At 45.8% G+C, this 14,250-nt stretch overlaps 1 protein-coding gene across 1 annotated transcript in view; it reads right to left on the bottom strand.

Moving 5' to 3' along the window:
* PPFIA2 (PTPRF interacting protein alpha 2) overlaps positions 1 to 14,250 on the bottom strand; it is a 607,969-nt gene that overhangs the window by 555,149 nt on the left and 38,570 nt on the right. Inside the window, exon 2 of the mRNA XM_074984006.1 lies at positions 431 to 458. Within this exon, the coding sequence (XP_074840107.1) occupies positions 431 to 458 (28 nt within the window). The remainder of the gene's footprint in view (positions 1 to 430; positions 459 to 14,250) is intronic.

Below are 14,250 nucleotides of genomic sequence, written 5' to 3'. Positions count from 1 at the left end.
TACCATGGTCAATGGTATGAAAAGCCGCTGAGGTGTCCAGGATAATTAACAGAGTTACACACCCCATGTCTACTTCCCAGTGTAGGTCATCCACCAGGGTGACCAAAGTGGTTTCAGGTCCAAAGCCCAGCCAAAAACCAGACTGAAACGCACCTAAAAGGTCTATTTCTTCCAAGAATTCCTGAAGTTGAAATGCCAGGACTTGCTCAAGCACCTTGCCCAAGAATGCAATATTAGCAACTGGGCGATAGTTATTCAAGTCATGTGGGTCCAGAGAAGGCTTTTTAAGTGGTTGTTTTAACACTGCCTCTTTCAAGACAGTTGTAACTATAGCAGATCTAAAAGAACAATTAATAACCATCTAGATCCAACCAGTGATCCCTTCCCAGCTAGATTTAGTAAGCCAACCGAGTGTGTGGTGTGGTTGGACACACTCCTCCAATCACCTTGTCCACATCCTCCTCCTTCAGTAAGGCTGTGTCTACATGGGAGCCCACCATTGAAAGGGCAAAATCGAAAGCCAGAAATCAACATCTCAGCTTTCGAAAGCATACAACTACACAGCAAAGGCAGATCGCAGGTCCAGCCCCTCTTTCGATGATCTGTCCTGTTTTTTTTGAAAGGGAGCATCCACATGTGTCCAAGTGCTCTTTCGAAAGAAGGGAGGAGGAGATGCCGCAGATATGGTCACACGGCCATCAAGCCCTTCTGGGGCCCACAGCTAGATGCTGCCTTAAAGGGACCCCCTCCATGGCCCCCACCCAGCACTGGCCGATGCCTGCCGAGCTGCCAGCAGCGACGCAAACTCCAGCGCAGCAGCACCAACGCTGATGAGACCCTGGTCCTAGCACTGGATACAGACATCGTAGACTCTGTTGCCCACCTTGTCGGCACGGTCGCCACAGCTGCCACCCTCCTCCTCGGGAGACAGAATGGTCCCCCTGCAGACATGAACCTCCCCAACCCACACCCCACCCCTGGCACCCAGGGAGCCACCCCAGCAGCACAGACTGGTGGAAGCGACTGGTTCTGGGGCAATGGGACGATGCCACATAGCTGCAGAACTTCCGCATGAGCCGGGACACCTTTCAGGAGCTATGCCACTGGCTGGCATCTGCACTGAGGCACCAGAACACCAGCACATGGCCTGCACTCCACCTCAAGAAGTGGGTCGTGATTGCAATATGGAAACTGGCCACCCTGGACTCCTACTACTCAGTGGGGCACCAGTTTGGGGTTGGCAAGACCACCGTTGGAGCAGTGCTCCCTGAGATAAGCCAGACCCAGGGCACACCCCCAGCACGGGGAGGAGGCCGATGGGAACAGGGACCCCCGGGGGCTGCTTTCCAGAAGTGGGGGGTGAAGGGGACACTGGCTGAAAGGGAGGACGCTGGCCAGGAGGGAGACTGTGGTGGGGGGACGCTGGCTGGGAACACCCTGCCACACCCTCATGAGAGCTCATGGCCTCCCTCTCATGCAGGTTGTCCATGCCATAAACAAGATGCTCCTTCATCAGGTCGTCTGTGTCGGGGACCTGGACACTGTCGTTGGAGGTTTCTCCTTGTTGGGGTTCCCACACTGCTTTGGTGCCCTGGATGGGACGCACACTCCCAGCCATGTCCCACCACACAGAACCAGCCACTATATCAACCAGAAGGGCTACCACGTGGTGATCCTCCAGGACCTGGTGGACCACAAAGGCTGGTTCGTGGACATCTACATGGGCTGGTCGGGATAAACCCATGACGCCAGGGTCTTCTGCAATTCCAGCCTGTGCTGGCATACAGAGGACAGCACCTTCATCCCCCAGCAGGAGATTCGGGCTGGGGACACCACCATGCCACTATGCATGGTTGCGCATGCAGCATAGCCCCTACTGCCATGGCTGATGTGGCCCTATACTAGACACCTTGACCCCAGCTGGGAGGCCTTTGGCACCCACCTCAACCAGGCCCAGCATGTGGTCCAGCGGGCTTTTGGGTGCCTCAAGGGTGGTGGCGGTGCCTCATTGCCCACCTTGAAGTTGGGGTTTACAATGTCCCACAAATGCTGAGTACCTGCTGCACTCTGCACAACATTGTGGGGGGCAAGGGGGATGCCTACATCCAGGGGTGGGCAGCTGAGGCCACTGTGGGATTCGAGCAGCCGGCCACTGTCACCAGTCGAACTGTGACAGTGTCCAGATCCAGGAGGCCTTCCGGGTAACCATCGCCCCTGGGCCACAATGACCCCCAACGATGCCCACCCCTCACCTCGCCCCCATGCATCCATCCCCCACCACATGTACCCCCACCACAACCACCACACCCATGCCTCCCCACCATGGGAACATGGAACACATGCATCAGTGCACAATAAACCTTTATCAACAAACAAAAAAAGCAGTTTGCATGTGAACATTTAACTATTTACAATAGGGGTGAGCCAGCCATGTACACTGCGGGCCGCGGAGGGGCCTGAACTGGGAGGGTCACTCGGGCATGGGGGTTGTGGGCAGAGAGCCCTGCCAGCCCTGGGATCCTCTTCCCCCCAAAGAGTGAAGTCCATGGTGGGGATGGGACAGGACGGGGAGCACCGGAAGGTAGGGAAGTGGCAGGAGGGCAGAGGGGGCATCAGAGTGGGGTGGGGTGGGGTGGGAGCCTCTCTGTGGGGTAAGCAGGGGACTTTGTGAGGGGGCCTCTGCTGGTGGGCTCAAGGAGGTGCATGGAGGGCCAGGAGCTGGGCTACATTGCCCACGTGCTCCTGCAGAGTCCCATGGATGCCCTCCAGGCAGGACATAAGCCGTCCCCCCACCTTCCTCTGCCACACCAGGTCGGCCTCTTCCAGCCGGAGGCACTGCTCCATCAGCTCTGCCTGGTGGAGGCTGGCAGAGGTGTCATGCTGCTGGAGGCACCTGGCTGCTGTCCAACACCTTCCGGGGAGCTCCTGGGGACCACTGAGGCCGATGGGCTATGTGGGCCCTTGCTTGCTGCACCTGGAAGGGGAGACAGGTGGCATGTCAGTGTCCAGGCAGGGCCTCCAACCCCCTGTCCTCCCCAGGACTCTGCCCCCCCTTGACCCCAACTCCCGTGTCCCCCGCCAGGGCTTGGCCATGTTGGGCGCAGCATCCATGTGGTGTCAGGTGCACACAGGTCTTCCCCCTCAGGTGGGGCCATTCCCATGTGTGGGCTGGCCCGTAGACATCCCACTGGGCATCTGGGTGCCAGGGGCTGTCCACTGGTCTGGGTGCTGGGTGGCGCAGACAGGCACAAGGGGTGTGTTGTGGGTTGTGGCCAGCCAGGGTGTCTGGCTCTGAGCCTCCGGGCCTGTGCTTGTTCCTCTGGCAGTGGTGCCACCCCCGCTCTACCAGCTGGGTGAAAGTCCCACTATGCACTTACCTGGGAGTCCCACAATGACCTCTGGTGACGCCCAGCTCCCCATGGCCCGGCTGAACGACCATGAGGGGACATTTATGATGAGGTCACCCTCCTCACTGGACCAGTCCCAGGTGTTGTCTGCCCCCTGGCTTGGGCTGACTGGTCTGGGGTCCTCCAGCCCCTCCAGATCAGGCTGGTCCATGGAGGTATCCAGGACCACTGGGGGCAGGGAGCTATCCCAGGGCCCCAAGATGGAGCTGAGTTCCCGGCAGTAGGGGCAGGTGAGGGACCCAGGTGTAGCCCTGCTGGAGTTCTTTAACTTTGCTCCAGACTTGCTCCAAGGTCTGCTGCGGGTGGCCATGGCTTGTCAGTCCCAGGGACAGGCGGGCAAAGGCTACATCATTCCTCTGCTTGACCCCCATCTCCCGGAGAATCTCCTCTTCTTTCCAAAGACCCGGGAGGTCTTGAGTTCAGTGTCTGTCCAGGAGGGGGCCCTTTTCTTCTTTTCCGGGACGGGCTCCTGGGACCCCTGTGAGGGCTTGGGGGGGATGCTCTGGGGCTCAGGAGGCTGCCAGGTACTGTCCATGTGGCCTTAGCTGTTGTCAGGGGAAGCTGAGAGGGCATGCTTGTGGCAGCTCGTGCTGTTGCAGCTCACCTGCTCTCAGCTTCCTGACACAGGGTTCTGGGTCTGTGCAGCTTTAAGAGCAGCCAGATGCATGGCTCACAGAGCTCTGCTCTGCAGGGCAGGGCGTCTCCACGCTCTGGTTGGGTGCCACCGTGGAGGAGGACTCTTTCAAAATACCAGGCCATGGAGTGTCTACACGTGCCTTCTTTAGACAGTTCTTCAACTGGGGGGTCCTCTTCCCACTATGGAAGCGGGGTCCAGCTATTTATGTCTGGGCTGCATTCCTCCAATTTCCAGTAGAAAGAGTGCATGTAGTAATCCCTCAGGGACCTCAAGAAGCCCTCTGGATCCATCAGCCTCCGAGGGCGAACCATATTAATCAGACCCCCCGCCTCTGTGAAGGGGAAGGTTAACAGCTAGTCTAAATTGACAAGACAGTGATCAGTACATGACTAAGGGAGTGTAACCACATCCCTTGTCCCAAGAACTCTATCACTCTTAGTTCAAAAGATCAAATCAAACACATGACCTAGAGGATGCGTGGAGACAGTTATGTCTTCAGATAGTCTGAATCTTGTCATAATATCCACAAAATCTTGGGCTGAACCAGCTAGGACACCCTTAGTGTGAATATTAAAGTCCCCCAAGACCAAGAGCCTTGTGGTCCTCAATGCCAGCTCAAGTAGAGGATCTACCATATAGCAAGGTGGACAAAAAACAAAATGAACACCCAGACAATCCTGAACACCCAAAAAATCAGGTACAAGCACTCAAATCTAATGCTTTGTTGAACTAAGGCCCTGGTCTATAAGATTGTATCCTGATAGACAAGTGCCACACCTTCCCCTCTCCCCCAGTCACCAAGCCACAGGATCACACACATCACTTCACAGGACTTGCATGGCATGATGACAGTTGTGGAAGGGTTGAACACCAGATCAGGAGCTGCACACCGGACATGCTCTTCCACTCATTAGCAAGTGGACAGGCAGTGACTGCAACCGCTCTACGTCTAACAAGAGCAAGGCAGGTGTCTCGGATTTGTGACTCTCTGTCCTCATGGAGTAATGAAACCACTTTTCACCATGCTCAGGGCTGAACCAAAAGGCTCTATCTAGCTCCTAGATTTTTGAACCTTTTTGGAGCTCTGAAGGTTTCTTGCAGAACACTGCAGGAACGATCTTCCGGTCTTCTTGGACTAAGCTGTCTCAGAGCAATTAAGAGCCTGTTCAGTGGTTTGCTGCCAAGACAATCTGTGCTGAACTAGAGTTTCCAGATCATTGGGAGATATGCTGCATGACTTCATGCTGGCCTTTAAGATGTTTTTATAGCACTTAAACTGACCACCGACAGAGCACTTGCCATGAGCAAGCGGGCCATAGAACACCATGTTTGGGATCCATGTATCATCCATCCTCATAACACGACCAATCCAGAGAAACTGTTTGTTCTTATGTATTGCTTCCATGCCCATGACATCTCACAGCTTAAGTACCTCCATGTTAGGAATTCTGTCCCACCAATTCTCGTGGGCAGTCCTCCTCAGACAGCACATATGGAACTGATTGAGATTCAAAATATGGTGGCAATTTATTGTCCATGACTCCGAGCCATACAGCAGGATATTCAGGACAACTGCCTGATAAACTACTATCTTGGTATGGAGTTTAATCCCATGGTCATTCCACAGGTGCATGGTCAATTTTCCAAAGGCAGTGCTGGCTTTGGCTAATTGAGCAGATACAGCATGATCCACCTTTATGCTAGAAGACAGTACACTTCTGAGGTAGCAGAACTTGTTAACAGCCTTAGGGATGGTACAAGCAGCGGTGATCATGGAGTGCTGGGTTCTTTCCTAATAGGCTGAGGCACAACTTCTGTCTTCTTAAGGCTCACTGTGAGTCCAAAGCAGTAAGCAGAAGTAACAAAGTGATCAAAAACCTCCGGTGCATCCTTCACTGAATGAGCCAACAATCCACAGTCATAAATAAACAGAAGGTCACAGATAGTTGTATTAACCACTTTAGTGTGACCCTGAAGTCTCTGAAGATTGAAAATTCTGCCATCTGTTTGAACTGAATAGGTATGCCCAATGGGCAGTCCTTAAAAGTAACTAACAGCATAATTGAAAAGTAGATGTTGAACAGGAGAGGAGCAAGGACACATCCTTCCTTTGCATCCTTTGGTATTTCACAAGGTACTGGTGTCTCTCCATTGTTTAGAATGAGACCAAGCATGTCATCGTGAAAAGACCGAACAATGTTAATCAATTTTTCAGGACAACCAATTCACCCAAGAATTTTCCAGAGCCCATTTCTGTTGACCTAGTCAAACGCCTAGGTCAAGTCAATAGAAAAAGTCACATAAGCCGTGTCTACACGTGCACGCTACTTCAAAGTAGCGGCACTAACTTCGAAATAGCGCCCGTCACGGCTACACGTGTTGGGCTCTATTTAGATGTTAACATCGACGTTAGGCGGCGAGATGTCGAAGCCGCTAACCCCATGAGGGGATGGGAATAGCGCCCTACTTCGAAGTTGAACGTCGAAGTAGGGCACGTGTAGCCGATCCGTGTCCCGCAACATCGAAATAGCGGGGTCCTCCATCGTGGCCATCAGCTGAGGGGTTGAGAGATGCTCTCTCCAGCCCCTGCGGGGCTCTATGGTCACCGTGGGCAGCAGCCCTTAGCCCAGGGCTTCTGGCTGCTGCTGCGGCAGCTGGGGATCCATGCTGCATACACAGGGTCTGCAACCAGTAGTCGGCTCTGTGGATCTTGTGTTGTTTAGTGCAAGTGTGTCTGGGAGGGGCCCTTTAAGGGAGCGGCTTGCTGTTGAGTCCGCCCTGTGACCCTGTCTGCAGCTGTGCCTGGCACCCTTATTTCGATGTGCGCTACTTTGGCGTGTAGACGCTCCCCTGCAGCGCCTATTTCGATGTGGTGCTGCGCAACGTCGATGTTGAACATCGACGTTGCCAGCCCTGGAGGATGTGTAGACGTTATTCATCGAAATAGCCTATTTCGATGTCATTACATCGAAATAAGCTACTTCGATGTAGGCTTCACGTGTAGACGTAGCTATAGAGAACCTGATATTGCTCTCTACATTTTTGTTATATCTGTTTGGCTGTAAATATGATATCAGCAGTGCCTCGATCCACATAAAATCAGCATTGGTTTTCAGGAATAATGCCATTTTTGAACACGTAGCAAAAGCTGGTTGTAAAGGATGCGGGCATGGATATTACCAGCTACAGAGAGATGCCCCGATCATCATCACAACACACATGGTCACTTTTCCTCTTGCATATGGGTACAATCAGGGCATCTTTGAATTCTTGGGGAACTAGCTTCTTCTCCCAAATCGCGCTAAATAAATGAACAATAGAGAGACACAAACACTGTTGCCGTGATATTTCAGCTAAGACTCACAAGCCACAAGTGGCTGTTCTGGATCTCCAGTACTTCTTTAAAACACTGTGTGACTTAATTAACTAATCTAAGTTATTAATCAGTCAGGATGCTTTGCCTACATTACTAACCGACTGCAACTGACAAAATAAAACGTCATTTTGCTGTCAGAATTTGCTATTATATGCTCACAATATTTCCTATCATACTGTTTGTATATGACTTAACTATATCTTAACTATATTGATCAGAAGCATGAAAAATCCATATCCCTAAATGGCATAACTAAAATAATCTAATCCCCATTGTAGACAGCATTTAGCTGGATGCAAGAATTCTTCTGTTAACATAACAGCTCCTCCTGTCAGCATAGACAGTGCCTATCCTGAAGCACTGTGCCATACAGCTATTCTCCTGTAGCATTTCAAGTGTGGACAACCGAGCTAATTACATATGCGGCATTCAGTGTACAGCATTCATGTATCCCGGAAAATGGCTAATGGCTTCCATTTCAGAGAGTTTGTTCCTGCTGGTTCTCACAAAAACAATTGGTTTGCCTCGGTTCAGAGGAGATTAACAACATCTAGCTCATGCTGATCCACTGAATATGCTAAATTCACTACAAGCAGCACCCCACAGCAAATGCATATACCCAGTGTCTACCCTGGCTCCCCATACGGTCTCTAATGCTGTAATGCAAAATGGGTTTTTACTTCATTACTCTCAATGCATGATTCATAACCAGTTAAAAGAAAGAGAAGAAGCAGACATGAAAAAAATAACACGGTCAATAGCGATGGAACATGTAGCACTCCCAAGCACCTTTTAACAAAAAGGTAGTTGTGAAAAGCATGATCAATTAAAACTCATGCAATCAGGTGTGTTACTGTAATCTGCAAAGGAACTAGTTATTTTGAATATCATGCTTTTATGTAGCTGTATGAACTAATTATAGCTAGTTCAACCCTTTTGGTAGCCTTTCCCTTTGTGGTTTCTACATATCCTTCTGTTCTCAGCCTACCAAATTAGTGCTCCACTGTGCGCTGAGAAAAGTTACTGATTAATCTTAGTATTGTAACATCTGCTTGCATCAACTTCTGTTCAAAGAGCTTCACCTTTAGTGCAAGTTGCATTAAAAAGAAATCATGAAATGCCCATAAGAGTTCAAGGTTTCATGATTTTAAGATGCAGTTGATACGACTGTTATACTTTGTGAACCCTACTGAAATTTGTCATGTACTTTTGCCCAACAGGGTAGTCATAAATGAACAATCAATCATTTACAAGGCTACCATGCATTTTACTGATACAGTTTCTAAAGATACCAGCTGCATATTTTACTTGATATTACATTATTTTATATGGAATTGTTTTCAAGAGCACATTTTTACTGTAGTTTAAGATGTAACAGCAGACCTTATCCACTGACTTCAAGACTGCTTAACTACTTTTTATTTACTTTCCATCTACCCATTTCTTTCCAAGTTACATGAAAGACATCAGTAATTCTGTTCCATTAGAAACCAATACACACCTAATCCCTGAACTGAATTCTAACATAATAGTCATTTTCCCTCTCTACCCTTGTCCCATCTAGTGCCCCCAGACACTAAATCTCCACTATGTTGCTTTCTCTTTCCCACTCAGAAGTGCATATAATATCAGCTAATGGAAAAAATGCTCGCTTGGACAGCGCTCATACAACAAGTTGAGTCTTTCTAATACAAGACTTGTGTTTTTATTTCTCACTCTGGTTATACACTATTCTCTTACCCTCCCAGCTACCAAGTGCCTTAAACTTCCAATCCTTTACATCCTCCCCATCTGTCTTCTCCCAAAGCACCTCTTATTACTTATCTTCTATTTTGAAGAACAGGACTATGCAGCTGATGCAGTTTTATATTTTAATAGACTCATTCTCCTGTTTCTTTATATTTTCTCACGTCTGGACTCAGTAAGCTTATAATTTTCCTAAAAATACTTATTAACAAAGGCATAAAAAGGTTCAGGGCCTCCCTTGGGGATAAAAAAAAAGTCATCTGACATCTAAACATGAAGAATACACTACAGCCTCTAGTTAGCTGTTCTCATGGGCTCTGTCTCCAGAGCAAAGTTATTTTGAAATAACAGCCGTTATTTCAAAATAATTTTCCTAGCATCTACAGAATTTTGAAATAGTGGTTGGCTTATTTCAAAATAGGCAAACCTCACTGCAAAAGGAATAGGACGTATTTCAAAAAGCTATTTTGAAATAGGAGCTATTTAGACAAGAAACAAACAGAGACAATTTTGAAATAAGCTATAGTACATCCAGTGATTCTATTATGAAATAAGCTCTATTGTGTGTAGACTCTGTATTTCAAAATAGCTAAGTGCTATTTCAACAATGTGTTTTGTTTGTAGCAGCATTATTTTGAAATAAGATATTATGGAATTTCTCTTCTGGGATAACTTATTTTGGGATAATGCTGCTGTGTAGACTTACTCATGGTTAGTTATTCACTGCATCTTACCTTCTGTTGAAATTAGCCTAGCTTCAACTTCCAACTATTGTATTTTGTTATGGCTTTGTCCATTACATTGTAGAGTCTTCTGTCATCAAATACATCTGTGAAGACAACTACTACAAGCCTATAAAGACAGGAAAATGTAATACTGATGGTGGATTAATGTCTTCAGAATTTAACTCATGATTTAAATTTAGCTTTTTATTCTAGTTGGCCCATAATTCAACAAGCCAGGTCAAAATTACTCAGTAAAAAAGGCAAAAGTTCTATCCGAAATAACTCCATTCAGAACAGAAGGCTGGGTTGTGTGCAGCTGCACAACTGTGCCTAGAGGAGATGGGCAGCCTGCATAATGTACCTCAGTCTTTCCTTAACTTCTCTTACATGCAGTTCAGCACTAGTTTTCAGCAGCTTGAGAGGCCAAATGAATAGACATGTTCTTAGCCAATTACATTCTGTTGACCATTCAATGCTACAATAATATATGGTACTCTAGAGACCCACATTTCATATCACTACTGTATTCCTTCCTATGAAACTATTAAATCAAAAATATAATTTCTCAAGATGTGCTAAACTTCTTCAGAACACAGGATGGCCAGATTTTCCAAATTAGATCTGGCACCTCCCCTCTCCCTTTCACCACATTGCAAGTATGAAGCATGTGCTATTCCGGAAGGTTTTGCAGCTGGTAGATCACTTTGAGCTAACAGCTGGGACTTGAAAAGTATTTATTAAAAAGGAGGAAGAGGTTTGAGGAATATGTTTTGTGGTGAATGTTGCAAAGAAAGTCCAGAAGTAAAGAGGAGGAAATTAAAGTCTTCTTCCATGGTCACTACATTCTGGCCTCCTTCAATAAATGCCCTACCTTCTCTCACCCCCATCCTACCACCCATGTGTTGTGGGCCAAATGCCATAATCCATTTCAAAGAATGGTGCTGACCCACAGAACAGAGCAGGCTGCATGCCAGATCAAGAACAGAGTCAGTAGGGCCTCTATAAGGGCACAGAAGTTCTAGAATTTACAAAAAAGATATAGGGGACAGGAAACTGGATGGCTGGTTAGTGGAAGATCATGAGACAGTTGAGAGTGCAGGGGATAAAGAAAATAAGGAGAAAATAATGCCCAGCTATGTTGAAGTCAAAACCCAGAATGCTAGTTTCAATCAAAATTTGTTGAGGTACAGGAAGCACCCACAAAAGGATAAGTATTTAATCAGGACGAAAGGTTACCATACAGATATACACTTACTTAACTGCATTGATGTGGAGTGGTGATCATTTTATAAGCGTGCTAACTAAGTTAATTAACAAGCCTCTCACATGATTTAACCTATACCTGCTTTCTAATTTATACTTGGTACCCTCAATAAATTCAGTACAAATTACCTACTGTGTTAAAAGCATCTTTAACAATATCATAAACACATTGAACGCTCTCCTTCAAATTATTCAGAATTACACAGTTATTAAAATGCATGAGGTTGCCAATAAATAGCATCCAGAAACTTAACTATTTAAATCAGGTAGAGAGTCTTAAACATAATCACTGAGCTCTTAATAGAAATTTTTATTAATTTCCTGAAGTGACATTTGTATAATTAGCACCTTCACAGTAAACCTGGATTGTGCCAAGTTAAAATGTTTAGAAAAGAGAAATATTCTAATCTAAATGCTCAACCACTGTAAAATATCTTTTAAAACTTCAGAAAAAGCACACTTTTCCCATTCTTTTATAACATAATCCACAAAACATCTGCCTACTAGTATTCAAAAACAGACGTTAATTTACAGAGCAATAGGTCAAAATATTATGTATCAAAGAGTGTAAGAGTCATACAGTGGTTATAAGCCCAAGGAGAAGATATTCTTTTTTAAATTAAAGTGAAGCGATTAATTTAAAAATGTGTTATACCACCAGAAGATGTGATGCACTACTAAATTAGTAGTTGCAAGTCTAAATAATCAAAACAAAAAGCAGTCAAATAGCACTTTAAAGACTAGCAAAATAGTTTATTAGGTGAGCTTTCGTGGGACAGACCCACTTCTTCAGACCATAGCCATACCAGAACAGACTCAATATTTAAGGCACAGAGAACCAAAAACAGTAAGCAAGGAGGACAAATCAGAAAAAGATAATCAAGGGCCGTGTCTACACTAGCCCCAAACTTCAAAATGGCCATTTGCCATTTCGAAGTTTACCAATGAAGCGCTGAAATGCGTATTCAGCGCTTCATTAGCATGCGGGCGGCCGCGGCACTTCGAAATTGACGCGCCTCACCGCCGCGCGTCTCGTCCCGACGGGGCTCCTTTTCGAAAGGACCCCGCCTACTTCGAAGTCCCCTTATTCCATGAGCTGATGGGAATAAGGGGACTTCGAAGTAGGCGGGGTCCTTTCGAAAAGGAGCCCCGTCGGGACGAGACGCGCGGCGGTGAGGCGCGTCAATTTCGAAGTGCCGCGGCCGCCCGCATGCTAATGAAGCGCTGAATACGCATTTCAGCGCTTCATTGGTAAACTTCGAAATGGCAAATGGCCATTTTGAAGTTTGGGGCTAGTGTAGACACGGCCCTTGATTATCTTTTTCTGATTTGTCCTCCTTGCTTACTGTTTTTGGTTCTCTGTGCCTTAAATATTGAGTCTGTTCTGGTATGGCTATGGTCTGAAGAAGTGGGTCTGTCCCACGAAAGCTCACCTAATAAACTATTTTGCTAGTCTTGAAAGTGCTATTTGACTGCTTTTTGTTTTGATAGTGTATAGACTAGCACAGCTTCTGTTACAAGTCTAAATAAGGTCATTTGTGACCTACCACTGTAACCAAGGTGAATAATGGTCCTGTTGCTGATCTATGTTCCACATGAAAGCATAGGAAATTCCATTTTATAGATATGTTCATTTTCAAATCAGAATTACAATCAGCACCTTTAACAAATTTCATTCAAATAGATTATCTGTAGAATGGGTATGGGAGAATGAGCTACCCTTTCATTCTGAGGGCTTGTCTTCACTACCGAGATTGATCATTCCTGCTGCAATCAATACAGCAGGTGTCAATTTAGCAGGTCTAGTGAAGACCCACTAAGTCAATGGTAGACTGATCTCTGGTCAGCTCCAGTATTCCATCTCTTTGAGAGAAGAGGATAAAGTTGATGGAAGAGCATCTCCCATTAACGCAGTGACGATACCATGATAAGTCAACCTAAGCTACATTATTCATATAGTTAGAACAGTCTAATTTAGGATGACTTACACCAATAGTGAAGATAATCACTAAGCAGTGATTGCTCTATTCAGAAATCATATATATTAAAAAAAAACAGAAGAAATCATTGAAATTCTTGTTGTCTAGCATCCTGCATAACACAAGCCAACCCTACCCTCCCAATATCCAATTATTTTTGCAACAGGCCTTTCCTTCTATTTGAGCTATCATTTATCTTTTAGAATGATAACCTCTCAAGAGTTACAGACAAGTGATGGAGAACTACTCCCATAAGTAAGTTGTCCCAGTGATTTATATTCAGATCTTATTTTTAGTCTGAGTTTATCTGGCTTCTGTTTCTGAATCATTGCATCTTACATCTTTTTTGCTATTTTAAAGAGCCCTTTACTGTCAGTAATCTCTTCCTTGCATAACTACTTTTACATTGTGGTCATATCATCCCATAGCTTTTTCATAGACAGATATAGTAAATCAAGCTTCTTTAGTTTCTCATTTTGAGGCATACTTTTGCATAGGAGCAGCAGTCTTTTTGTACAGCAGAAGACGAAGCACTCTAAAAATGGAAGACACTTGTGTACCTGAACTGTGAGGCCACCATTCCCTCTCACCAAAATGCTGACCCCACACCACCCTTCTCTCATTGGCTCCCCCATTCTGGCACCTTGGTTCTTATGTTTCATTGTATGCCTCCAATTCTGCCATTCATAACAGCCAGTTTACACAAATTATTGGGATGCTTACTCAATTACTAAACTTTAGAGTGTGGAAATAAAATGAGAAAAGTAAACAGCAAAATATGAGCTGTTAATTGCTTCAAGAAGCTTACTTTTAATTATTAATGATAATGTTTCATAATACACACTAATAATTACCCTAATTTTTTAAAAGTAGTGATGTTTTATTTCAGAGCCTTGTTAAAACCCTCTGCTATGCAATCTTTCCTTACAAAATGCTAGAGACCTAGACTATTCCTTTGAGTAAATTATGAAATGAGTAAATTAGTAAGACTCTACCAAAATTTCCTGTTAAGAGTCAAACATTAGACCATTTTTGCTCACCCAAAAATATATTGAAGGCCACTAAACAGGTCATGCAGGAAGACTTATTAATTCCACAATAATGGAAAATCAATTTA

The sequence above is a fragment of the Carettochelys insculpta genome, chromosome 1 (genome assembly GCF_033958435.1).
Source record: "Carettochelys insculpta isolate YL-2023 chromosome 1, ASM3395843v1, whole genome shotgun sequence".
Classification (NCBI taxonomy): domain Eukaryota; kingdom Metazoa; phylum Chordata; order Testudines; family Carettochelyidae; genus Carettochelys; species Carettochelys insculpta.
Note: the sequence above shows the minus strand (reverse complement) of the source record. Positions and strands in the feature narration are given on the sequence as shown.